Source organism: Gopherus evgoodei, chromosome 7 (genome assembly GCF_007399415.2).
Source record: "Gopherus evgoodei ecotype Sinaloan lineage chromosome 7, rGopEvg1_v1.p, whole genome shotgun sequence".
In the NCBI taxonomy this organism is placed as follows: domain Eukaryota; kingdom Metazoa; phylum Chordata; order Testudines; family Testudinidae; genus Gopherus; species Gopherus evgoodei.
In genome coordinates this window covers 104,556,626-104,583,554 of record NC_044328.1, presented here as the reverse complement: position 1 = coordinate 104,583,554, position 26,929 = coordinate 104,556,626, and the positions used below count along the sequence as shown (strand labels likewise).

At 39.9% G+C, this 26,929-nt stretch overlaps 1 protein-coding gene across 5 annotated transcripts in view; it reads left to right on the top strand.

The window, feature by feature from the left end:
* The window catches only part of ERC2 (ELKS/RAB6-interacting/CAST family member 2), an 840,807-nt gene that overhangs the window by 606,689 nt on the left and 207,189 nt on the right, over positions 1 to 26,929 (top strand). For all 5 annotated transcript variants that reach the window (XM_030570319.1, XM_030570317.1, XM_030570316.1 and 2 more), the window contains one exon: positions 7,927 to 8,074. In XM_030570319.1, the coding sequence (XP_030426179.1) occupies positions 7,927 to 8,074 (148 nt within the window). The remainder of the gene's footprint in view (positions 1 to 7,926; positions 8,075 to 26,929) is intronic.

Genomic DNA, 26,929 nt, shown 5'->3' with positions numbered 1-26,929 from the left:
ATATGTAACTGTATCTACATACCTTAACTTCTAATTTAACCAGATTTAAGAACCACTGGGAAATCTGAGATATTACCACCTAGTCCATAGTGAGCCTGAGTTTATTAGGTTTCTATTCTGACCATTCTGTCAACTTTGTCAATTGCATGTCCCAACAGTGATTATATATTGTGCTTTCTATTAGAAGTTCTAGGTATGGGAACTCAATTATTAGCAGATTCATAATTCTAACATGGAACCATTTGAACTAAATATGTGATTGCAGAATTCATCTTTCGGCATCAAGCCGAAATTATAAATTATTTCTTTTTTGTTTTAGTACAATTCAGTTTATACCTTGATATTCATCTGATGTATCTACTGTAATAGCAACAAATAATAAAACAATAGGGTTTGAGCCTATTAGCATTAATGTAGTAAACAATGCAAATTTTTATTCTAGATATCCTGAAAGCAAGACTAATACAGTCTTAAAGGACTATTCAAGATACTGATAAAAATTGGTTGCTCAATGGAAGCTAACAAAAAAACCTGACTATTTCAGAAATATTCTTTTAGTTAACATAAACCATTGGACGTTATGGAAACGTATGACCAATTTTCGTTTGTAATTTTAGTTCTTCTTCGAATGCTTGCTCATATCAATTCCAGTTAGGTATGTGCACATGCCACGTGCATGACTGTCAGAAACTTTTCCCTAGCAGCTCCCCTTCGGGCTGGCTGTGGAGCCTGCTGGATTGGCACCGGTATGGCGCTCTATATATGACCCTGCTGGCCCGACTCCCCTTCAGTTCCTTCTTACCTTCAGTGATGGTTGTTGGAACAGTGGTCTCTTGCTTGCAAGTGCACCACTAATCCCTAGCTCTTCTGCTTATCTTTCTATATAGTTACCCATTGTTAGTTAATTGTTCTCCTCTAGTTGTTAATTGTAGTCTTTAGTGGTTGGGTTTTTTTCCCCTTCAACAAGTGCCCCACAGGGCTCAGGGCATGCCGTCCTAGGGCTTCAAACCCTGTAGCTTCTGCACCAAGCCTATGCCCACGGGCGACCCCCCATGACTCCTGTCTCCGGTGTCTGGGAGAAGCCCATCAAGCAGATAAGTGCAAGATCTGCAAAGCCTTCAAGCCTCGCACTAGAAAGGAGAGGGACATTCATTTAAAACAACTCCTCATGGAGTCTGCTCTCTGTCTGCAGCAAGACCCGGCCCCGAGCTCCTCGGTGCGGAGCACTCCTCTGATGGTGCCATCCATGGCACTGAAAAAAGACTCGGTATGCCCTCCCAGGGGTCGGCAGTCTACCGGGGCTCAGAAGCATTCCTCTCAGCACTGCTCCCATTCACCAGCTGCTCGTAAGAAGCAGGCCAAGGACAAGCTTCCACAACAGCCTGATTCAGAAACCACAGCCTCAGCAGGGCATGCTGCAGAGCATGGGCCTATGGCTGACCGAACCTCCGGTCAGGCTCAACCTCTGCATCTTTCCAGGAAGCCCCATGCTCCTGGACTCCCTGCAGCTGAAGGTGAAGGAGGTCACGTTACCCTGCGCATTAGACACTTTTGAGGCCACAAGGGGGCTTATCGAAATGACAGCACCCAAGTCTCCAGTCTAGAGGCCTCCACTACCCCGAGACATGACATCTTCAAGAGGTAAACTGGCTATGTTCGGGCCATCTGCCCCATGACTAGGATTTCTGCGTCGCTCGGAGTCTCGACACCACTCTGAGTCCCAGTGCCGCTCTGAGTCCTGGCACCGTACATATGCCCCGCACCGGTCTGACTCACAGCACCGGTCCAACTCACAGCACTGGTCTCGCAGCCCCAACCCTCTGAGCCATTCCCGCTCAAGGTGGTCGTCGGCTGATAGGTCATGGTCCTGCTCGAGGTCCAGATCCCAATCTGTGACCTAATGGCATCGCTCGCGTCTACCTTGGACTGTACTTCCCAGTTGTTGCTCAACCGACCGGCACTGCTCTACACGGCGATACAGCTTGACATCATGGCACCACACCTCATCTCGGCACCGCTCTCCAGGACGGCACCGGTCCTGTTCCTGGCACCATTCCAGATCTTGTTCTGGACAACAGCCCCTGTTTTTGCAAGGGACTCGATTGCAGTACCACTCTACATCATGGCACTGCTCTCCACCAAGGCGGACCCCCACCTCGCAGCACCAATGGACCTCCCGGCACCGCTCCACACCTCACCGCAGTTCCCCACAGCAATACCGCTGGTCATCATCCTGCCCTCATTATTCCCCACGGCACTCATCCCGTCCATTTGAGAAGGAGGAGGCCTCTGTGGAGAAGTCCCACACTGCCCCCCTTGGCTTTCCCACTCGAGGTCAGCCTCTTCAGGTCAGGCAGAGCATCGGGGCATTGGAAGTGCCCAGATCCAGGCTGGGAAGTCTTAGACAGGACGCTTCAGTGCCCCACTGGCAACCTCAGTAGCAATTCTAGACCCCGTGGGTGTACCATCAGGCCCAGGTTGCCCACCCGGTGCTCCCCCACCATTCCGTTTGGGGTCTCGCCTCTCTGAGGCAACCATCAGCTGCCTGCCTCAGGATCCCTCACAAAACCCAGATCCAACCCCACTCCCATTAGAAGCTACACCCGGCGCTCGGGAGGAACCCATCTGAGAGGATCTAGAGGCCACCACGGAACCAGTCCTGCCAGTGGCGTCTTCCTCGTCCCCTCCTGACGAGGCAGTGGTGGGTACCTCCACATCTGGTCCACCACCCATGGACTACAGGGCCCTGCAGGAACTCCTGTGAAGGGTGGCCCTAAATATGAACCTCCAGGTGGAGGAGGGGGTAGAGGACGAGGACCCTGTGGTGGACATCCTGGCACCAGAGGGTCCGTCTAGGGTGTCCTTACCCATGCTAATGACTATCCAGTCTAATGCCAAAACTATTTGGCAAACACCTTCCTCAATTCCCTCTACAGCTGAAGGGGCCGAACGGAAGTCCTTTGTCCCTACTAAAGGTTACGAATATCTTTTCACTCACCCTCCTTCATGTTCCTTTGTTGTGGAGGCGGTGAACAAAAAGAGGCAGAGTCAGCAGGAGTCCATGCCCAAATCAAGAGATGCTAAATGCCTTGATTTGTTTGGGAGAATCAACGGATTGCTAACCAGCTTGAGATCCTGAGCCGGTACAGTTGTAACTCGTGGTCTGCAGTTCAAAAGTTCAAAGAGCTTCTCCTGTCTGCATCAAGGGCTGAACTGGGGGCCATCGCTGAGGAGGGAAGAATCGTAGCACAGACTTCCCTCCAGGGTTCTTTGGATGCTGTGGACTCTGCAGTGCATATCCTGGCATCGGGTATTGCAATGAGACGCAATGCCTGGCTCCAGTTCTCAGGTCTCCCCCTGGAAGTTCAACAAACAATTCAGGACCTCCCGTTCTATGGACGGAGCCTGTTTTCTGAACAGACAAACTCTAGACTTCATAGCCTGAAGGACTCTCGTAACACCATTAAGTCCCTGGCATGCATACCCCGGCGACCCAAAGGAAATCTTTCAAACCACAGGCCACCCAGCAGCGGTCTTTCCCTGCAAGGATCAGGCAGGACTTCTCCAGCAGGAGGAGTGGATATAGTCGGCATAGGCCATCGCACCGCATCCTGGGCAGGACCAGGGTCAGTCCAAGCCAGCTTCCAGGCCCTAAGCGCCACTTTTGAAGGTGCACACAAGGACGGATTACCAGTCCACAACCCGGACAGTTATCCTCCCTTCCTGAACCATCTATCCCGCTTCTACCATGCATGGTCCCTTATTACATTGGACCGGCGGGTGCTCCGCATGGTAGAGGCAGAATATTCTATCCACTTCTGCTCCTTCCCACCATCCCATCCCCCTTGCCCGTCCCTCTTCAGGGACCCCTCTCTCAAGCAATTTCTCATCCAGGAAGTTCAAACCCTCCTCGCTCTAGGAGCAGTGGAAGAGTTGCCCCAGGAGCTCAAAGGCAAGGGTTTCTACTCCCGTTACTTCCTCATCCCCAAAGCAAAGGGAGGCCTAAGGCCAATTCTGGACCTGAGGGAACTCAACAAGTTCATTGTCAGCCTGAAGTTCCGCATAGTCTCTTTGAGCACAGTCATCCCTTCTCTGGATCCAGGAGTCTGGTACGCCACCCTCGATTTGAAGGATACCTATTTTCAAATATCTATCACCCCATCTCACAGACAGTTCCTCTGCTTTGTGGTAAGGTACATTATCAATTCACAGCTCTCCCATTCAGTCTATACACGACTCCCTTGTCTTCACCAAAAGCACGGCAGTCGTGGCAGCCTTCCTTCACGGCCATCACGTGCATGTCTACCTTTACCTGGATGACTGGCTCCTCTGAGGCCACTCTCGTTAGCAGTTAGAATCACAGATGCAAATGGTCAGAGACACGTTCAAACACTTAGGCATCATTCTCAATGTCAGCAAATCCGTCCTCACTCCGACTCAAAGAATAGAGTTCTTCGGGCAGTTCTCAATGCCAATCAAGCGAGAGCATTCCTCCCAGAGGTATGGCATCTTGCCCTCTCACAGATAATCAGCAGCCTTTGCAGTTTTCCTATCACCAATGTGAGGCAGTGCCTCAGACTGCTGGGCCACATTGCATCCTGCACCAGTGTGGTGCAGCATGCCGAATTGCAACTCAGGCCTCTGCAAGCATGGCTCGCGTCCATGTATCACCCGGGCCATGACAGTCTGGACATGGTGCTGACCGTTCAAAGGCCTACCCTCAATTTCCTATGATGGTGGCTCGACCCCTGCATGGTGAGCACCAGGGTCCCTTTCCACCTTCCCCAGCCCACCTTGACTCTGGTAATAGACGCATCGGCACTGGGTTGGGGAGCGCATCTTGCAAGCCTGACAACTCAGAGCTTATGGCAACTAGAGGAATTGGCTCTGCATATCAAAAGAGCTCAGGGCGGTCCACCTTGCGTGCCAAGTGTTTCTGCCCCGCTTTCAGGGTCACTGTGTAGCGGTGCTCATGGACAATACCCCGGCTATGTTTTGTATAAACAGGCAAGCCGGAGCCTGATCGTCAACTCTCTGTCAGGAAGCCCTCCTACTGTGGGAATTTTGTCTAGCCCACTCCATCCTTCTCCAAGCTTCATACCTGCCGGGCATTCAGAACATGCTGATGGACAGCCTGAGCAGACAGTTCCTTATGCACAAGTGGTCGATTCATCTGGACATCATCCACTCAATCTTCCACAGTTGGGGATTTCCCTGAATCGACCTGTTCACCACACGGGCTAACAGGAAGTGTTCGACCTTCTGCTGATCTCATCCTGGATCACAGCATGTATTCACGCTTGTTATGACTTGGCAAAGGTTCCTCCACCTGTCATTACGTCTCACTCCATGAAGGCGCAGATCTCGTTGACAGCCTTCCTGGCCCACGTACCTCTTCGGGAGATCTGCAGGACTGCCACGTGGTCTTCAGTGTACACCTTTATGGTGCACTATGCCATCGTCCACCAATCTCGGAATGATGCGGCCTTCGGCAGAGTGGTTCTTCAATCTGCAATACCTTGACTCTGACCCCACTTCCGAGGTACAGCTTGGAAGTCACCTAACTGGAATTGATATGAGCAAGCACTCGAAGAAGAAAAAGCAGTTACTCGCCCTTTTTGTAACTGTTGTTCTTCGAGATGTGTTGCTCATATCTATTTCATTCCCCCCCACCGCCTTCCCCTCTGTCGGAGTAGCCAGCAAGAAGGAACTGAAGAGTGTCAGGCCAGCGGGGTCATATATAGAGTGCCATACCTGTGCCAAACCAGGGGGCTCCACAGCTGGCCTGAGTAGCTGCTAGGGAAAAGTTTCCAACAGCCGTGCACATGGCTTGCGCACACACCTAACTGGAATAGATATGAGCAACACATCTCGAAGAACAACAGTTACAAAAAGGGTGAGTAACCATTTTATATATATGGTAATAAAAATGTCTGTTATCAACTGAACAATCAAATCATTAAGCTTAGCTGATTTCATGTAATCACATATTTTGTCCAATTTAACTTTAGAAGGGGAATATATTCTGCAATAATAGAATAAATTTTTCTGTGCCTTTAAAGATGCAGAATGCTTATTGCTGTCTCTTGATGTTGGGTGGTTCTTGTTATCTCCAGCAAAGTTACTTGAGGGAGTCCTGGTGTCATTCTGAGGAAAGTAGGAGCTGAAATAAGAAAGTCTTGCAGAAACCTGAGGCTGTAGGGTGGGTTGTTTTTTCTCATGTTGTTTGAGTTACCAATAAAACCAACCACCAAGAAGGAGGAAAATTTGGACTTTTGTGTGTATATTCTCTATTTAGGCCAGGATGGGAAGATGAGCTGCTGCAAATCAGTTTTTTTCTGTTCCAATGCACTTAAAGTTTGGGATCATCTAAGGGAATTAAGCATATTAAAATAATTACATTATTTAAGTACAAATAGCACAGTAAAATAATAATAATTATTATAAGCCCATTAAAAGCTTATTGAAAAATCTGGATACACAATGCTTTTGCATGATATCTTTGTGTTAAAAAAATAATAATTTTAAAACTAGCTTTTCTAATGTCACTTTGTACTTAAACAAAGACTGTTGGAAAATATGGCATCCTTCTATGCACCATTTATAAAAAATAGAATTAAAAATCAAAGAAACTTTGATTATAATGAACAGGCAGAATAATAAATGAGAATTTTAAGTCTATGTATAAAATGAAATTGTTTATCTAAAATTAATCCATATCTCATAACTTTGAGAGCAGAATATATGGGTTGTTTTTCTTTGGCTCCATCAGAAATATTGTTCTCTAAATATTTACATTAATACATTAGAAACTTTGAAATAAAAGTGATATAGCTTCCTTGACATTTTTGCTGGTAAGCTTGGAGGCTATAAAATTTCCAGCCTCTTACCTTACCTTGTATGAAGTTCATGAGCCATATTCTTACAGCTATTAACAGGTGGAGCTTAGGGTTAATTTATGACTCATTATCCATCTTTATTTTTTCTCATGAGCTTACGTATTTCTGGAGGAAAGCATAGGCCATAACATATTCTATTCTAAAAGCTTTTATATACTATGTGTTTTTTCTGAACTGGAATATTTTGTTTCTCTCTCACAAATCTAAAAAATTCTTCTTCTTATTTAAGAAACTAAGGGAAAGATTGCTGTCTTGACTTCAAGGATGCTTAGGAATGTAAGGGGGAGTAAGACCCTTCCACATCCCTTCATGACTCCCTCCACTGCAGGATTATTTTAATTAATGCCATGGTTGGCACATGCAAATGGCTCCAAAGCATGGATTAAGAGGAAAGAGGAGAGAGAGAGAGAAAGAGAAGGAGTAACCGTGAAGTCCATGTTTCATCATTTTCACTTTCTGCCAGAAAATTACTCTTGTATTATGGTACTCACTGATAATTTTAAAACAGATCCTGTGTGGTGCTTATAAATAATAGGAAAATGTTGAGTAAATGAGAGGAAGTTCCAGAGATCTGTCATTTGTATGGTTAAATCTCCAGGAGGCAGAGATAAAGAACTGATTGGAAAATATATTTAATTTGTAGCATTTAAGTCTTTCTTGTTAGGTATTTCTAATATGAATTTTTTAGTGACAAGCTTACTTGGATTAAGCAAAGCGTGTTTTAAAACTAAATGTCCAAGACTGTTTCTAACATGACAGAATTCGAAGAAACATTGCTAAAAATTACATTATATAATGTAATACATGTATTCAGCTAAATGTCATGAAATATTTGGATCAAGAGAGAGGCTGTTCTGTTAATTTGTTGGCACATAGTCTTTTCATGATTTTATGACACCTGCCACAATTTACAACTGGATGACTGTTCAAAGTGTAAATGATTTTTCAAATATCACTTACAAGAAATATTCCTAAGTGTTTTCTGATTTATTTGAAACAATAGTGTTTTTGTATTTTATTTTATCAGGCAGGAAGCACTGCTTGCTGCAATCAGTGAAAAAGATGCAAACATTGCCTTGCTTGAACTGTCTGCTTCAAAGAAGAAGAAGACTCAAGAGGAAGTAATGGCTCTCAAACGAGAGAAAGACAGATTAGTGCATCAGTTAAAACAGCAGGTGGGAGAACATTCATTTTACTCTTCTATTGGGGGCTGCGGCTTGGTGGTATTTTCATTTTCACTTTTTATTATAACCTCATATTGAAAGCCTTCACGCCAAGCCTACCTTGTACCAGCAGCTGTGCGAGGTAGGGTAAAAACAGTGTAAATGTTGCTGTACTATTACTTAATTGATGGCTGTTTAGTATTTAGATGCATGTTTGCTTGGCTCATGTTATATGCAGCCAACACACTTTCCGTTTTCCCTCTTCCATAAAAGCTGCCACCTTCTTCATCACAAAAGACAGCAAAGAGCAGTTGCATCACTTCGAACCTGTTTAGATATGTGTACATTTGTAGTAAGTAGTTATTTGTTCAGAAGGTTCTGTATTTTCTGAGAGGTTATCTGGAAATCATCACTGTGATTAAAACAAACCCCAAAATTAATAAAAATATTTTTATCTTTGTTATTATAAATACACTGTAGCAGATGAGTGCTTAGTTACAGGCTCTAGAAATAAAATTTGCTACATGAAAAACTCTGTAAATGTCATTTTATTTTCTACCTTACAAATGAGGAAAATTACCATAGTAAGCAGCATACAGTATCTATGGACATCTCCACTGGTTAATTTCAATAATGTGAACACACATTGTACACTGACTACTCTCTGATTTCATCATAGCACTTGTAGGTACCGTAGGCTCAATAGCAAGCAAGTGAGGGAAGGATGCTCAGATAACCTAAATAGTAACGGTCTATGTCGTGTGTCATATGAGCATGTTGTCAAACGCCTTCTCTCCTTTAGTAATGCTGAGCAAAGAGATGAGAAGGCTGTTTTCAGACCGTGACTGGTAGATAGTGTTGTATTTGGTGTTTTCCTTTGTTTGGTAGTGTCATCATTGAGTTTTGCGATTGTTACCTGAGAAGCAGGAAAATATCATGAGGCAAAGTCATGCTAGTCCCTTCAGCCTCTCAAAGTAATCAGTCAATGGGTCATTTCACGGGTGAGCATGCCATGTTATTACTGTAGTTAGACAATGCTATGATTCTTTATTCTGAACCATACATTGCATACTATAGGTTTTCATTCACTCAGCAACAGAAAATTAAGGAAAACCCTTGCTTCTTAGCTAAGTTCCCTATAGCTCTGAACTCATTTACCTAATCATTATAGCTTTTTCCCACAGGTCTATAGAAATAGGAAACAGCCCCTGAGCATGAACATATCATCCATTTGTGATGCTGACTTCATCACAGACATTGCTGCCAAGTACCTGGGTTCGAGCCATGATGCACATATGTCTCAGGTCAGTCAGCTATTTAGGAGACATTTCAGCCAATACTATATACCCAGTAGATACATCAACATTTGTACTTTTTCATTTTTTTTACTTATTGATCCCAGGATTTTCCATGCTGCAGTGAAGCAGCATGGATTCAAACAATGATAGGTTCTTTTTATTTTCTTTCTTTTTGTTAGATGATAGCAGATGTTTCCTGTGACCACTTCAGATAAGTCCCTTCTTTCCTTCTCCTTCATCTTTCCTGACTGAGGAGTGAAAGAATAGAGCACCTTACTTTTACACTGGCTGTCAACGATATTTTTGAAATACACTCTAGATACCTATATACATATTGGTGTATATCTCTTCAACTGATTTCTGTGAAAGCTTGCAAAACATCCATAATTTCCTTCAGCCACAGTGTAGAAACAGATAGAAGCAAGAAGAAAGAGAAGAGAGTAGCTAGATAATCATTATTTTGGACAAGCAGCAAAGAGTTCTGTGGCACCTTACAGACTAACAGATGCATTGGAGCATGAGCTTTCATGGGTGAATACCCACTTCTTCGGATGCATCCATGGATGCATTCACCCACAAAGCTCATGCTCCAATACGTCTGTTAGTCTATAAGGTACCACAGAACTCTTTGCTGCTTTTACAGATCCAGACTAACACTGCTACCCCTCTGATTATTTTGGATAGTTTAAATTAGAAACCAAGTATTACATGCTACTTCATTATTTATAGCTTTTATACACATTAAATTGATGCCAAAATTACCTCGTTTTATTGTCCTGGAGATCTCAAGAAGAAAGACAAAACACGGTGAATATGGTTTAACTAGGCTGCAACTTTATTAAGTAAAACATCTGGGAATCCTCTGTGTAGGTCATCCTTCCTTCTGTAATCTATGCAGTCTGGGGGAGGGCTGATATCTGTCCTCATTGCAGGTCACTACTACACTCTCCTCATGCAAGAGTTAAGGGTATAGGGAAAAGAGTTTGTCTCCTTGCTATATCAGACATTAGAAACCCTGACCTTGTTCCCCACCTTTTTTAGGAGATGCGTAATCTGCTTCTGCTTCTGATTTATCAGGGGAACCAGACCCTGTTGAACAATTAACTATGATGGGCATCTGCCAAGTTATGACAACATTAATTTTGTAACCTAACCTATCCGTCAGGTCCCTGGGTGGCTGAGAGGAGAGAGGATGGCAAAACAAAACAAAACAAAAAACCCAGCCAAACAAAAAATAAAACCAAAACATCCTGCCCAGACCAATCTGGCAGTGAAGGAGAAAATACTCCTTTCCAGTGTAGAAAGGTGACTAGATTAGGCCAAATAGCAAGGCTACAAAACCCAGTCTTATTCTATTTCCAAGTGAGGGAGATATTTCCTCCAAGGCACAGGATGGCATCTCAGGCAGGGGGACAGGCCTGTAAGGCAGGCGAATAGGCTTACGCTATACTCCTCTGTCTAGCCAATCAGCCAAGGAGCACACCTTCTCAAGCCCACAAGAAGGCTGGGTGCCCATGGGGGACAGAGAGGAGGTAAGTCCTTGAAGTGGCCAACTTCCCCCCCCCCAATACTGGATCAGAGAAAGCCTCCTCATGAGTGAGGCTGCAGTGAGAGTGGTAATGGGGGGACAGGTTTGCATGGAGACCTACTATCAATGGACTGAAGAGGTGTCGCTGAGAATCTCTTTAGCAGAACAAAGAGTAGACTTTTTTTGTATCACAAAGCGACATCAGTAGGTGATAGCAAATGAGGTTAGAAATAGGTAATTTACTGGTTCCAGTGCCTAGACTGTCTTTGCTCATAGGGAATTTTCAGCTACTGCCTTTTATGATACTGTGTTCAATTCCTGTACAAGAATTCAGCCATAGCTCAGTTAGCAAAGAATATGCATGAAACAGATTTATCTCCACTTGGATTGCTGCATGATCTATAATGTTCTGGTTAGATCAATTCTTTTGCAGGAGATTTCTTCATAACACTCATGCCATACTGGTACTTTCTACTGTGCGCCAGTATAAGTAGTAACGTTTCTTTTTTCTCTTCTTTTGTATACCTTCCGATAGGAACCTTTGTGCTGCTCTTCAGATTTTGGTCTAATGAACACTAACTTTTTACTCTTTTCTTTTTCTCTCATTTTACCTTCCTGTTAGACATATTTTAATAGTACTGCTCCAAAAGAGAAAACAATAGTCATGTAATAAAAACAGAATCCCTCCCATATCACTTCTAGATACAGACATGTGATATGAATCAGGTACCAGGGGATGATTACCAATCTCCTGTTTAAATAGAATAGCTGATTTGTAATGATTCCAAAATGATATTACAGTTCGGGTTAGGTTGTGTTAGCACTTCCATTTACATCTCTGTTTTCAAAGATTAGTAACTTTAGTAAGCAAATAATTTCGTGCTTGAAATTAGATATGTTGGTTCTCTGTCAGGAGGTGGTTTATCTTTTAAAACTATAGAAATGTATTTGGCCTTTTTATGGCTGAATTAAGAAAATACTGTTTGAATCAGCTGTTATTTTGAAAGTATCAAATATAGGCAAATCAGCTCAGCCTAAACAAAAACTGTCCTGAAATTTTACTCAAAGTTCAAGATGCACCATTATATATCTCAAACCTGTTTCATTAGTTTTTTGCTTTCATTGCCATATTCTAAGGTTGGGGGGGTCTCTTTCTTTCTGTCTCACTGGCCCTGCTGTTGTCTTCTCCGGTGGCATCCCAGAATGCATAACACACCAGAGAAACTCAAGTGTGAAGCTCCAAAGTGAACAACATTGTGCACTGGGAGATGTGGAACCTGGCCTGACAGTCTGCTATATTGTTACTGAAGAATGATTGCAGTGTCTCAGAAAGTCCTGATGCTACTGGTAGTGAAGGCCACAGTAACATCTCTCTGGAAACTCCTGTTGCTTTTAATGGAGATGGGAAGTTGAAGTGTCTCGTTTAGGAAATTCCTGATTTTGATGGGCCACAAAGATCCTAAACTTCCATCAAAGAAATCTGCCCTAGGAGAGGAGAAAACCATAGAGGGTGATAGGAAGAAGGACTGTAATTCCCCCTGCCTTTCCAAGGAATCTTAATAATTGTTATGAGGAGCCCTGGAATATCCTCCTGAAATCTCAAGTTTTTGGTGGGGGGACAGGGGACAGTCCTGTTAATGGGAATCAGATCCCTAGATTCTCCGATAAGGAGAAAATGCTGAAGCCTCCCTCCTAATACCTCTGCCAGCAGGAGAGAGGGCCAAGGAGTTTCCCCAATATGTTCTGATCTGGGTTAGGCCTGTGGAGGTAAGGTATGAAGGGAAGGGTCATAGAACTTTGTTGGGGAGACCTCAAAATATTTAAGGTCTCCTAACATTTATTTAAAATGTCTAGGTGCTTATCTGGCAGGAACATGTAACCATTTGCAAATTCACATACTGCTGCCGAAAACACTATACAGCAGGATCCGGTAACTCCCAGAGTGTGTATTCATATAGGCATCCAAGATCTGCTTCATATTTAAAGAGATATGGGACTGTATGTAGTAGATTTTTATTATTGTGTTTTAACAGTTCAAGAGGTCAACTCTATTAAACTCAGTGGAGTAACCCAATGTATTGAGCATTCTCATAGAGTTTTATTGTGATTGGATTAACGCCAAAATACAGATTCTATCACAGTGCTGTAATGCATCACAGATTTACACTGAGACTGAATTGCCTAAATGCAAATGTGTCTGGATTTACCACAGGCTTACCCTGTGATAAACTGCTCTAATTGCTCTGATAGAGTCCTAAAGCATCATGGTGTATTTTGTACTTCAGATGGAAGCAGATTGGCTCTCCACAACACTTCCATAAGATAGTTTCAAAAGAACTTAAGGGTGTACCACAAACTGATGAAAGCACAGAAATTCCCATGTGACGGAGAAAAGTACCATATGTTTTTCAATAGCTAGGCATAACAGAGCAGCACCTGAACAGCTTTCTTAATCAGCTCCATTGTGCCTAGGAGGCCATATGTTATGCTTCCACCTTAACGATGAATTTCCTTCCTTTTGTCAGTCTGTGTCATAACCTTAATGTTATTTAATGGCTTTTATTTTCAATGTGAATTGTGTTATAACAAAGTCAATTTTTAGTAAAAAAAAAAAAATTGGAGAAAAACATCTACTTCCCATGTATGACAGGTTAGCCAGCTGCACCCTTTCCTTTTATTGAAGTTTCATCCTTATGTTGTCTTCAGTGCATGTATTTGTCTGTTTGCAATACTTTAGAAAAGTAAATTTCTATATAACTGCTAATTAGGTCCAGTTTTTTTTTAAGATATATAGTTGCACACAAAATATGCTTTCAAAATTTTACATACTATTTGCAAACATAATTAGAAAACAAAACCAAGAAAAAACAACAGATAATTGTGCAAGCAGATTGATTATGGTAATTTGCATGTACAACTTCACTATTTGCTTGTAGAATCATAGAAGAATCATAGAAGATTAGGGTTAGAAGAGACCTCAGAAGGTCATCTAGACCAACCCTCTTCTCAAAGAAGAACCAACCTCAACTAGATCATCCCAGCCAGGGCTTTGTCAAGCTGGGCCATAAAAACCTCTATGGATAGAGATTCCACCACCTCCCTATGTAACCCATTCCAGTTCTTCACCACCCTCCCGGTGAAAGAGTTTTTCCTAATATCCAACCCGAACTCTCCCGCTGCAGCTTGAGACCATTGCTCCTTGTTCTGTCATCTCCCACTACTGAGAACAGCCTAGCTCCATCCTCTTTGGAACCCCCCTTCAGGTAGTTGAAGGCTACTATCAAATCCCCTCTCATTCTCTTCTGAAGACTAAATAAGCCCAGTTCCCTTAGCCTCTTCTCATAATTCATGTGTCCCAACCTCATAATCATTTTTGTTGCCCTCCATTGGACTCTCTCCAATTTGTCCATATCCTTTCTGTAGTGAGGAGTCCAAAACTGGACACAATAGTCCAGATGTGGCCTCACCAGTGCCGAATAGAGGGGAATAATCACTTTTCTCCATCTGCTGGCGATGCTCCTACTAATGCAGCCCAATATTCCGTTAGCCTTCTTGGCAAAAAGGGCACAGTGTTAACTCATATCCAGCTTCTCGTCCACTATAATCCCCAGGTCCTTTTATGCAGAACTGCTGTTTAGCCAGTCAGTCCCCAGCCTGTAGCAGTGCATGGGATTCTTCCATGCTAAGTGCAGGACTCTGCACTTGTCCCTGTTGAACCTCATCAGATTTCTTTTGGCCTAATCCTCCAATTTGTCTAGGTCACTCTGGACCCTATCCCTACACTCCAGCGTATCTACATCTCCCTCCAACTTAATGTTATCTGCGAACTTGCTGAGGGTGCAATCCATCCCATCATCCAGATCATTAATGAAGATGTTGAACCGATCCCTGGGGCACTCCCCTTGACACCAGCTGCCAACTAAACATCGAGCCATTGATCAGTACCCGTTGAGCCAGACAATCTAGACAGCTTTCTATCCACTATAGTCCATTCATCCAATCCATACTTTTTTAACTTGCTAGCAAGAATACTAAGGGAGACGATATCAAAAACTTTGCTAACGTCAACATATTTCACAGCCACCGCTTTCCCCATATCCACAGAGCCAGTTACTCATCCTAGAAGGCAATCAGTTTGGTCAGGCATGACTTTCCCTTGGTAAATCCATGCTGACTGTTCCTGATCACCTTCCTCTCCTTCAAATGCTTAAAAATTGATTCCTTGAAGACCTGCTCTATGATTTTTTCCAGGGACTGAGTTGAGGCTGACTGGTCTGTAGTTCTCCAGCTTCTCCTTCCCTTTTTTAAAGATGGGCACTATTTTTGACCCTTTTGAATCATCTGGGACCTCCCCTGATTGCCATGAGTTTTCAAGATAATGGCCAATGGCTCTGCAATCACAAAAGCCAACTCCCTCAGAACCCTCAGATGCAGAGCATCCAGCCCCATGGACATGTGGATGGCCAACTTTTCTAAATAGTCCTTAACCTGTTCTTTCACCACTGAGGGCTGCTCACCTCCTCCCCATACATGTACTGTCACTCTAATTATGTATGTGAAATAGATGGGCCTTATGTGCATAACATCCTCTTTAATGTCTGTTCTAATATTTAATTTTAAAATGATTTATTTAAGTTTGTGGGATTATTATTATTATTTATCATCATCCTGGCTAGTAGGAAGAGATTAAAACCCATTAAAATTCTAGCACAGTTACATTAAATAAACAAATAAAGCAACCTTGCTAAAATGGATTCCTGTACACTTTCTGAATTATACCTGAATTATGTCAGAAAGAACTCAGTTTGACTTTCAGATTCCAGTTTTATTTTGCAATTAGAAAAACCTATTATTGTTCGTAAATTGAGTAAATTTGCTTTGGAAACTGTTGAAAGCCAATAGACACTGAACTTGCAAAGTCTATTTTTCCGCACTCACTTGTTAGGTGATAACCATGCTTTAAAATCAAATGATAAAATAAAGGTCACATTTTAAAAGAAAGATGTGTGTTGTCTTTTTAAATATCTCTATCTGTTGGATAATATTTTTTTTAATTGACAAATTTACTAATTTGCTATGAAAGTGTCTGGCAGTTGACAAAGCAAATCATAAGTGCAGGCTAAACTAAAAGTAAATAAAACAAGGTATAGAATATTTATGTTTAGAGGACTTCATTGGGCTAAATTATGACTCTTAGAGCCATATAGTGGGCTGTCTCTCTGACTAGTCAAAGTACTCCATATTAATTTGAGTTCAGCAGTCTCTCTTTGGAGTCTAACCACTCAGTGACAGACTTGAAGGTGGCAATTTTGCAACAAAAAAACTTCAAAAACAGACTCCAAAGAGAGACTGCTGAACTCGAATTAATATGCACATTAGATACAATTAACTCAGGCCTAAACAGAGACTGGGAATGGTTGGGTTATTACACTAATTAAATCTATTTCCCTATGTTAAGTTATCCTCACACCTTCTCTGGGTCATCTTAATTATCACTTCAAAAGTTTTTTTTCTCCTGCTGATGATAGCTCATCTCAATTGATTAGTCTCTTCCTGTTGATATGCATACTTCCACCCTTTCATGTTCTCTGTATGTATAAATATCTCCTGTCTATGTGTTCCATTCTGTGCATCCGAAGAAGTGAGCTGTAGCTCACGAAAGCTCATACAGAAATAAAGTATTAACCCACCACTAGGGCTGTGGTTGACTGATTGTATAATATGTTTAATGATCCTAGCAAGTATTCCTTTTGAGTATTCAGAGATAGTTATTGTTAGTGACATTTGTACAATGATGCAATCCTTCGTGAAATAATTAACCTAAGGCCCATTATTAAAAAAATCTCAAGGGATTTTTTTTTTAAGAACAGAAGATATTCAATGTTCCTGGTTTGTCCTGAACTCAGATGCTGAGAGTAAATTTCCCAGTTGTCTCTTTACACTTTTGGGATGTTCAGTCAAAAGCATAAGTGGAATTGGCCAAATTGAGAGGTTTTCCAACTCCTTTAGAGTTTTATTCTTCTTCTCCAAACAAGAAATTAGAAACTTTTCCAACATTTTTGAGACTGCAGGTGTACGGGATATTCTGGCCAGAGGCAAAACTGGTGTTTGGCAGTGTTCTCTAACCTATTAGTTCATTGCTTCATATTTCAGCACATGAACATATTGCTGATGGAACAATGTGAGAACCAATCAAGGAACTTGTAATATTGCAACAACATTAACCGCTAGCAATGTTTTCTCTTTCAAGCAATCCATGGAAGTATTTCTTACTATGAGCTAGAGCTGGTATATGTGCAAATAGCGCTTACAGCAACACCAGAGAAAAATGAAAATGAAAGAAATATATTGCATTATACAGCTTAAATACATAAAAATAGTGTTAATGTGACGTTAAGGGGGTGAAATCAAGCACTCAAGTCAGGAAATTCCATAAATTAGGGTTTTTCTTACACAATTCATTCAGCTATATTGCATACATCCTGTATATTTTATTATATGTATTAGAAATATAAATAGTAATAGTATATTTATATTTAACAAGGAAAACAGGAATAGAAATTGCTACATATGTGTGATGTGACCAAGTTAGTGTTGCAGCTCAAAACATAAACTTTTGGAATTTCAGACTACTGGGTTCTGCATTTTGCAACTTTGATGGTAAATTAATGCTACTTTATTGGATTTAATTTTCCTAATTTTTAGGGAATGAGGGGACAAAATATCTTGTGTTCCTTTCTTACATCCTCTGCAGAGATCACCAGCTGAAATCTTGTCTTTATTACTTTCAAGCAGAATGCACTTTTGTGTACTCGCTTTAAAATCTGGCTCTTAATGACTTTTTGCCTCAGTTTCCTCAACAGTCAAATGGAGACAGCAAGATTTAATTATGCCACAGAGTTGTTGATAAATTAAATTCAGGTGTGTAAAGTTCTTTAAGTTCCTCAGGTGGAAGATGTTTTAGAAATGAAAAGTATTACTACTATTATTATCATCCTCCCAGATCTTTATTAGAGAAGGACTTGGCAGACTGCTGGACCCTATTCTCCATCATTTTTCATCAAGGGCTTGTAAAGAAATGCATATATAGGCTATAATCTTTAATTTCTTTTGAAAGTGATGTAATTCTTATTTTAAAGTGGTTGAAATTTTTGTGAACGATGGCCAACTTTTCCTTGCCTCAACTAAACATATTTCCTGAAAGAAACTGACTCTTTTTTCAGTATTTTTCTCACAAAAACGTTTAAATAACATTAGTTATGACACAAACTAACAAAATCAAAGACATTTAGCAATACCCTGGGGCGAATGTTCAGAGCAGCGTATGGTGTGTGGATTTAACCAACCGATAACTTCACTGGGAGTTATATTGTCCAATTCTACTCTCACCACAGTCAGTGGATGTTTGGCTGCTGACTCCATTCTGTTGGGACAGGAGGGGTTTCCAAGTGAACTGGTATTCTTGGTCATAATTACATACACATCTGAGACCTTTGTAATGCCAATGCTGAAAGTTAAGGATCAAAGTCCATATTTGCAGCCAGCCTCCCAAGTTGCAGGCATATCTGTTCACTGTGCTAGAAAACAAGAACTGAATGTGGAAATCAGTATTTGCATTATTTACTCTAACGTCTCTAGTCTTCGTCATAGTTGCAGTATCTTATATTATGAAAACCTCAAGATGTGTATTACTAAGTGAAGCAACTACTTGATGTTATTGTTGTAACCTTTATTCTCCCTTCCACTTGTGTTTGTTACTATCTTTCATAATAATGGCCTTAATTCAGCAGTCTTTAAGCCTTTAAGCACATGAGTACTCCCACAAACTTACTTTCTAATATTTTTTATTTTTCTCAGTCATGAAGTTTACTTGTCACTAATGTTATTCACATTCCAGTGTGCACTATATTTTACTTTGTTTTATTATTATAGGCTTGTTTTAAATGATGTGCAAATCTTTGTAATATATTAGTCCATCATGTAAATCAATCCTAGAATACCAGTTCATGGTTAGATCATGTTTCCTGGTAATGCTCGTTACTCCAGAAGAGGTTTTTAGGGACAGGGCTGTGTTGATAGAATATTATGCTACATCTACTCAAAAGATGTAGCAAGGACTAGCCCTCCTCACAATCTCCCCAGCACCTTTGGAAGTTTTATGTTTTAAAAGGCATAATAGCTCCTGATGCACCTGCTTGGGTGTTGTACCTCTTTCCCTCTTCTGATCCACGTAGGCTCAGGAGTCATAACTGAGCCTTTTTACCAAATGTTCCACTGAGATGAAGAAAAGCTTTTTTTTTCTCTTTTTTTCTTGCCTGTCATATAAACTGTGATGGGTGAGCCGTGTAGGAAACGTGGACCTGGTATGCAAGCCAACACACACTGTTTCTAGGCAGTTCTCCTTTAAAACGGATCACCACCTACTTCTCAGCATTGTCCTTACTGAGGGTCCTAAATTCTTGATGAGCCATATAGATGTCTAAGAGACTCTCTTTCATTGATGATCTTCTGAGTTCAAACTTGTGCTATAACTTCTGTAAAGCCACAGAAGCCGCAATTAACTTTGTTCAAGCAAGTATTTCAAAGTAAATTGAGGTTTAACGTATGGTTCTCTGGGCTTGCCAAAAGGCTGCTGTTTAGGCAGTCGACTGAAACTGAGGAGATGTAGCTTTTGGTTTGGCTGGAAGGATTGGGAAAGGATGTTCCAAGTCCCAAGTCTTACCATTTTTGCCCTGAAAATGGAAAACATTTGCATTATATTAAAAAAAATCATGAATCTCCATTAAAATATATTTTTCTCCACAAGGCATTTATGAAGTATAAATGGAGAAATTAATTCAGGTCTATTATCAAGTTTTCAACTATGATAAAGCTTAATGAAGGCAGGCTGTACTTTAGGTAGTGTCTATTTGATCTTATACACAGAACTGATTACTAGTAATTCCAAGTACATTGTAAATTAATGGGTCTCAAATTTAGCTACCCCTATTATACATTTAGTTTTTAAATGTTCCCGTGATATTGGACCAAACTATCACATCTGCCAAAAAAACTGGTAATAGATAGAGTGCCTTAACAAAAAAAGCCAAGCACAGTGTTGTGATGTCTCTTTGCTCTCTCTCTGCTACCCATCTCTATTCTAATAAGCCCACAATGGGTTGAAATTGACATTTCCTTTCTCAATTGTTTCTTGCCTACTAAGGAAAAAATCCAGTACTTTCCACTTGAGTTGTATACTTTACATGGTGCAAGTAGGAGAGCTGAACCCAAAAACAAAACAGCAAAAATCAAATGTATCGTACAGATTTTACAAGCCATGGAAAGACAATTGGTACTGTTAGCCATATAGATGCATTAAAGGTCTTGGTTTGCTACTGTAGCTTCCGATTCATGTCTGTTTTTAAATGATTATTGTGGAGAATTATCCTTTTAATGAGCTATTTCCTGTCATTGTAAAATATCAAAAAGAGACCTACCGTCTTATATTGCTAGTCTGCTTTTAGTAGGGCCTGGCCTGAAATGTCCACAGGCAGCTTCTATTCTAGAGCTTTAATTATGCTTTTTAACCTACTTCTTTGTGTCTGTGTTCTTACATACCTCTTTGTAATTACCAAGTTTAGTAGTGGGACTCAGACAAATACTTTTAGCATGACTTTAACCTATACATTACTGACTATGCTGTATTATTACAAGATATTTCCTGTGCTTTGAATCATGCTGTTAATTCACGGAACTTGAGAAGGTTTAGAAGATGCAAGCTTCAAATGTAGTGAACCACAACAGAAAAATCAAATGGACCCATATTCAGATCAGAATAACTTTATTCAATCACAAGTGTCATGAAAGTTGAAATTTGGCCTCAGTACTTCAGATAAGTATTTGCCTGGCACTTGGAATCGCAGTCTGTCTCAGTCTGCCAAGTTTCTAATATCCCAGCTGGTGTTTGTGACAGGACTATTACCCTTCAGCATTTAAAAGAGAGAGACTTATTAGGCTTTCTGTCTTGTCTCAGGATAAGTCAGTCACATTTTGGCATATTGCATGGCGACAGGTGTCACAGCTGTTAATATCAGTTAAATAGTATTTTATGCAAAGCTTATCTGCCACTGTTCAGCTATTTAAATGATCAAATCAAAGTCTCTGACAGAGGGCAGAGGAAGAGAGGAAACCAGTCTCACCTACTTTCCAATCATCATTTCTAGCGATCTTGAATGGTAAGATTGTGCCTAACCTGCTTTCAGGTGGTTAGGCAGACAGACTGCTTTGCTGGAAGGTTTATTTATGCCATCCAGGCCTCTTTTGGCTCATGCCATGTACTTCCCCTAGGATCCTTTCTGCTTCACATACTTACTCTTTTATCTCTACCCCATGACGTCTTGGTTTAGCTTTCAAATTAGCAGTTAACTTTAAAAAAAAATCTGCGAACTGTTCCATCACTTTTAAAACAGCTAATTATTATGGTCTCATTCTGCTTATATTTCCTAGAATTTTTCTTGCATGATAAATTGTACTTCCATTTCTGGTACATAATCTGTCAACATTTTTCTCTCCTAAAATATTACTACACAGTTAATCAGGGATCTAATTTGGATCTGATTTGCAGCTGTGTGAGACCTTGGATGAAGGTTGGCCTTTAAGAGAACTAAGGTATTCCTCACAATTACTCCTTACTCCTATTGTCAGGCACTTTGGACCTTGATGACAGAAATTTCTGCTCAAGAACACATCCTCCAATGATTGGACTCTACTAGGCTGACCAGATAGCAAGTGTGAAAAATCGGGATAGGGGTGTGGGGTAATAGGTACCTATATAAGAAAAAGTCCCAAATATCGGGACTGCCCCTATAAAATTGGGATATCTGGTCACCTTACACTCTCCTAAGTTTTCTACCAATTGTCCGTGTTAGTAGATATCATGCAGGCTCTGTTTAATATAGACTGGGATATAGATGGAAGGAAAAGAACACAGAATTTGTCTGTTCCCATAGACCAAAAGTACTATGGATTCCTACACTTTACCTTGGTAAAAGAGCATTTCTAATTTTTATATCCATGCTCAGAATACTTTGCCAACTGCAGTCAAAGTTAATTGTTTCTCAAATCACTACACAGGAATTGGAAGTAGAAGGATAGCCAAACCTGCATCTATCTTGACCCGCACACTTCTCATCAGAAATCATCTATTGTTTGAGTGAGCGAAACAGCACCCTTATTATTCAGTCTGGAATTAGAACTCTGAAAACAAAAAAACCTCTCAAATTTTTATACCTGCAGTGCTTTATGCTATATTCCAAGATTTAAAAACTATGTTAAAATGCAGTTAAGGTTGAGGGTACATATCAGTGACTTAAAGCTAAGAAAACATTACAGAGATGTTATAATTATCCCAAACCATTAATTACAAACCCAGGAAATTCAGATGCATTTAAAAAAAATCCAGATATGTTAAAGTGTGGAAATACACAGTTAAGTCACCCAGACAAACTTAACTCTGCCCTGTTGTGATGCCATCCACTAACCATAAGATCATGATTAAGGCATTTTAGCATTTGTGATCCCAGACTAAATAAAACTGATTTTCAAAGATGTTTAAATATTCCCTCCCATAATAATTACAGCATCCCTGACATCTTCTATTTGTCCTTCTACTGTTGAGCTGTATTCACTACGTTATCTTCATCTTAACATAGCTTTAATCTTGGAATTTTCTTCTTTTAAAAAAAATATTAAAAATATAATACATGAGCAATAAATAAGAAACCCAGAGAATAATACTTCTAATTATATCAAGATACGTAGTATGAGCCTTACATCTTATATAGAGACCAGCAAGCTCTACAGGAGAGTGGGGGATCGTAGCCCCTGCAGCTCAATGTCTCTGAAATATAGTGGCTTCCTTTATATTATTGTCTCAGTTTTCCTGACACATCTGCCTCAGTGTGCCATTGAGGGCCTTTCAAGCACTGATATCCAAGTAAATATACAGCTACAGAACCTTGAAAGAACAGTGACAAATGGACCAAATAAACTACCAGTGAGAAGTCTTGACATGTGACCAGTCCATCTCATTACAACCCTATAGAATTGTTGCATGTAAATTAGCTACAGATGAAGGAGGGTGATTGGTTGAATTACTTCTGTTACAATGGCACCACTTGAGTTATGTGAGGTGACCTGAGGTCTGTAGCCTGTATAAGTATGACAGTTAAATAGAACAATAATTAACAATAAACATTAATAAGTTGGCTGTTTTTAAATATATAGTTGGAATTAAGCTAATACATAAGATTGGAATGAATGTTAATTATATGGAGATTTGAAGGGTCTCTGTCATTCGGGAGAAAGGAAAGACTGACAGATGCTACATTTCATAAAAGACTCTTTTAAAAAATGTTTAAGTTATAAACTGTTACTAGATTTGCTTGTAAATTCTCAGAAAATTCAGTTTATACTCAAAGAGTAGGTGCTGTAACTTTGGGGAGGACACACTTTATTGTTCATATATAGAAAAGAGGTTGGGATCCCTGATTTAATTACTAGCACTTCTGTAATAAGTAGATAAAAGTATGAGGGAACTGTAAAGATGTTTACCATGTCAGTAAAGGTACTATATAGGTTATCTCCCCTAAATGTCAGTTCTTCGTCCTTTTGAATTTCATGATGCCTTTCATAGATCTGCGTCGAGATTTTTAAAGCTAACTAGAAGATTTGGACACGTATCACTCATTAATTTCCATCACCTTTTTTTATTTCCAAATCTCCTAACCTTGCAAATCTCAATCCTGGTGTTTTGGGGCTAGTGTTCATTTTTGGCTCCTGTGAAAAATTTTCTTAGTGGAATTCAGTTGCTTGATTCCATGGATATCATAAAATTCATAGCCCATACCATTAGGTAATCCTTTCCCTTGACAAGGGAGGAATTGCCATGTTCAGTTCAAGAAAGTCCCTTTGGCTGAGTTATTTTCTGAAGGGGTACTGCTGATGGCTTTTTAGGGATTAAGGTTTTATTCTGAGTCATCTGTTGATCCAAGGAGTATGTTGTTATAAACAGGAAAAAAATCAACAGTTTAGAATTGAAAGATGTCTCAAAAGAATTTTCATAGCTTTTCAAGGATATCTGTGTTGCTTTAGCCAAGGTGCATTCACAGCCAATGAATCTACACTCAAAGAATCCATAACTACAATTGGAAGGTTAAACAAAAAAATTACCAAAGCCACAAGACTCAGCTTAACTCATGCAGAAGGGATCCTGCTTAAGTGTCATATCTAGCTGGTAAATTGAACCTAGTATTTGATCGTCTCAGTGACAGAGCACTTATCTGGGGAGACGGAGCTCTCTAATCAGTGATAATATATTCAAAATTAAATGGTTCAGGATCTGAAGATAAATGGCAGTTAGGTTGAACATGTTTGCAGGGCCTATCAACTGAAGTTTGAAGTTACCAATTCCAGAAACTCACAAGACTAAATGGTGAGCAAGCAGCAAAGTGAAACAAATAAAAAACAAATAAACTTGCCAAAAAGTAAAATAAAAATAAGAATTTGGACTTCTGTTTTGCCAAATGTTTGGAAGCTCAGTCTCTGCAGAAACCATTTTAAATGCCTGCTATTGTCACTTCACTAATCTTTAGAAGTCACCATAATGTTCATTTAAAAAGTTATAACTATATCACAAAGTATTTTCATAGTTTTAATTCAGGAGTAATGGACATTTATATTCAGTCTACATGTTGGAGCACAGTCTGGATTCCTTAGCTTATAAATACATACTGTTTACATAGGCGTCTTCATTTCATGCAAACTGTTAAAATCCTTGAAGAGGTTGTCAGTTGACAAGTAAGATAAATTGATTTAGTGGACTTTACAAGTGTTTAAAGCTAAGTAAAGTGTGTATTGTCCAGTATTTAATTAAATGTAACTTTGTCAGGCTACAAATCAGTTACAGCAGTATCTTCCAATAGGCAGTTAAGGTTTTCTGTGTCTTGCACAAAGCATTTGAGGTTCTTCAGTTGTCTGCAGTTGATAGCAGTTTACAGTGTATGTGTAAAAATGCTGTTCTAAGACAAAATACTTGATTTTATTTGGAGATGACGCGTTGGATTTAATTGACTTGTTTAGGAAAACTTTTTAATGGTTATCCAACCAAATTTAGTCCTGGAGTTCTCAGTGCAAGTACTACTGAAAAAGCAATTGGTGTTGCATTTACATACACTAGGTCTAAACTGGTCCCATTGATCTATACAAATTCTGGAAATATTTTGATTCTTTATTTGAGCTATGTACTGTTAAGTATCTTGTTTCAGTTCTTATATAGGGGATTTCAAAGCTAAATGAGATGTCACTTGTTTTCCAAAATTAATTTCTTAAATAAAAAGAACTAAATTACTAATAATAAATCAATAAGAATAATACTGTGCACTTTTATAGCACTTGTCATGTAAAGTTCTCAAAGTACTTTATGAAAATATCAGGATCCCTGTCTGTATTAGCATCCACAGAACAAAGATTTTGTAACTTGCCCAAAGTCACACAAGTCCGTCGGAACTAGAATGCGTGTATTGAGATTTCCAACTCCTTGTTTTAATTGTCAGCCTGCAATGTAGCAGTAGACTTTACATCTATCTCCTCACCACTTTACATAAAGGAAATAAGCTATAGTAGGGGAATATTCTGAAAATATTTCAAATTCCATTTGGTGAGGAGAGATGGGGGAGAAAATCCAAAGGTAAGTAATAGCTATTGAACTATATTATCTCTATATATCCCTTAGCAACAAATCTTGCTATTTTTTCTTCATTTAAACCACACTTGTGAGAGTTTTGTTGTTAACTTGATCCAGATGACTGATGAAAGCATAGTTCCCTATTGCTACTTTGCTAAAATATTTTTTTAAAGACAGTTTTAATATTACAGTTTTACAGCTACAGATTGCTGTTAAGCTATTGAGTCTATTACCAGTCAATCAAAGACTTTCATTTCGTTTCAGTAGGTCCTTGCTTAAATGGCACTGAATCTTGGGAGGATATGAAATATCTGTCAGTTTTCCTTTAGAGGCTACTCATAAATTCTTTAGTAAATGGGTGAAATTTCAGTTACCCCCACCATATGTGACTTTGGAAACTCAGCAAATAGCAATGTTGAATGATCAAAGATAATTGCTTCAAGCCTTAAAGATTATTATACTTATGTATCTTGATGTTAGCTGCTTTTAATTTCTCTTTCATTCATTTATTACATAACCATATCACAGAAGGGATGCACTCACCACTGTATTTACTCAATAAATAATTAACTTCGTAAGAGTAAACTATTTTGCCAAGTTTATATTGTTCAGGCTAAAACTAGTTATCTTTATAGGAGATACATTTAATTAATATATTGCATTTTGTATGTTCAGGCTTTTCATCTATTTTCATTATAAATATAAATACTCTAAACAATACCATAATAAGAAAATATTCAATTGTATAAAGCTAGTGTGAGTAATATCAGTAGGTAACACTTTTAACATAAGAAAATAGAATTAATATAAGTAAATGATTTGATGTGGATAGTATAGGATCAGCAATACACTATGCAATGAAAATGTAACAATAATTATGTTTTGCACTTCTATAGCACCTTGTTCTGGGGTGCAAGTCACTGAGAAGCTGAAACTAGCATCGGATGCTGCTGCCCACTTTGTGAGTCTTACTAGGAGCCAAAGGCACCATTGGGTTTCCAGATAGGATATATGGTGGTGTTTTTCATCTGTAAAGCCCTAATTGGCATGGGTTCTGGCTACTTGAAAGATTCTCTCTTTCCCTGTGCCACACTGCTACAGGTGTGGTAAGTGGAGATGTTGATACTGGAGCTACTTCAGAATAAAAGAGAGGTAGTGGTCAAAAGGGCAGTCTACATTCTCGCCTCTCAACTTTGGAATTTATTCCCTCACTCTTGATTGAAAACAATGCAAATATATTGATCTTCAGGGAAAATTGTAAGGCTCATCTATTTTCTTAGTCTTCTGGAGAGGCTGCGATTATAACAGGTGGGGTGGGA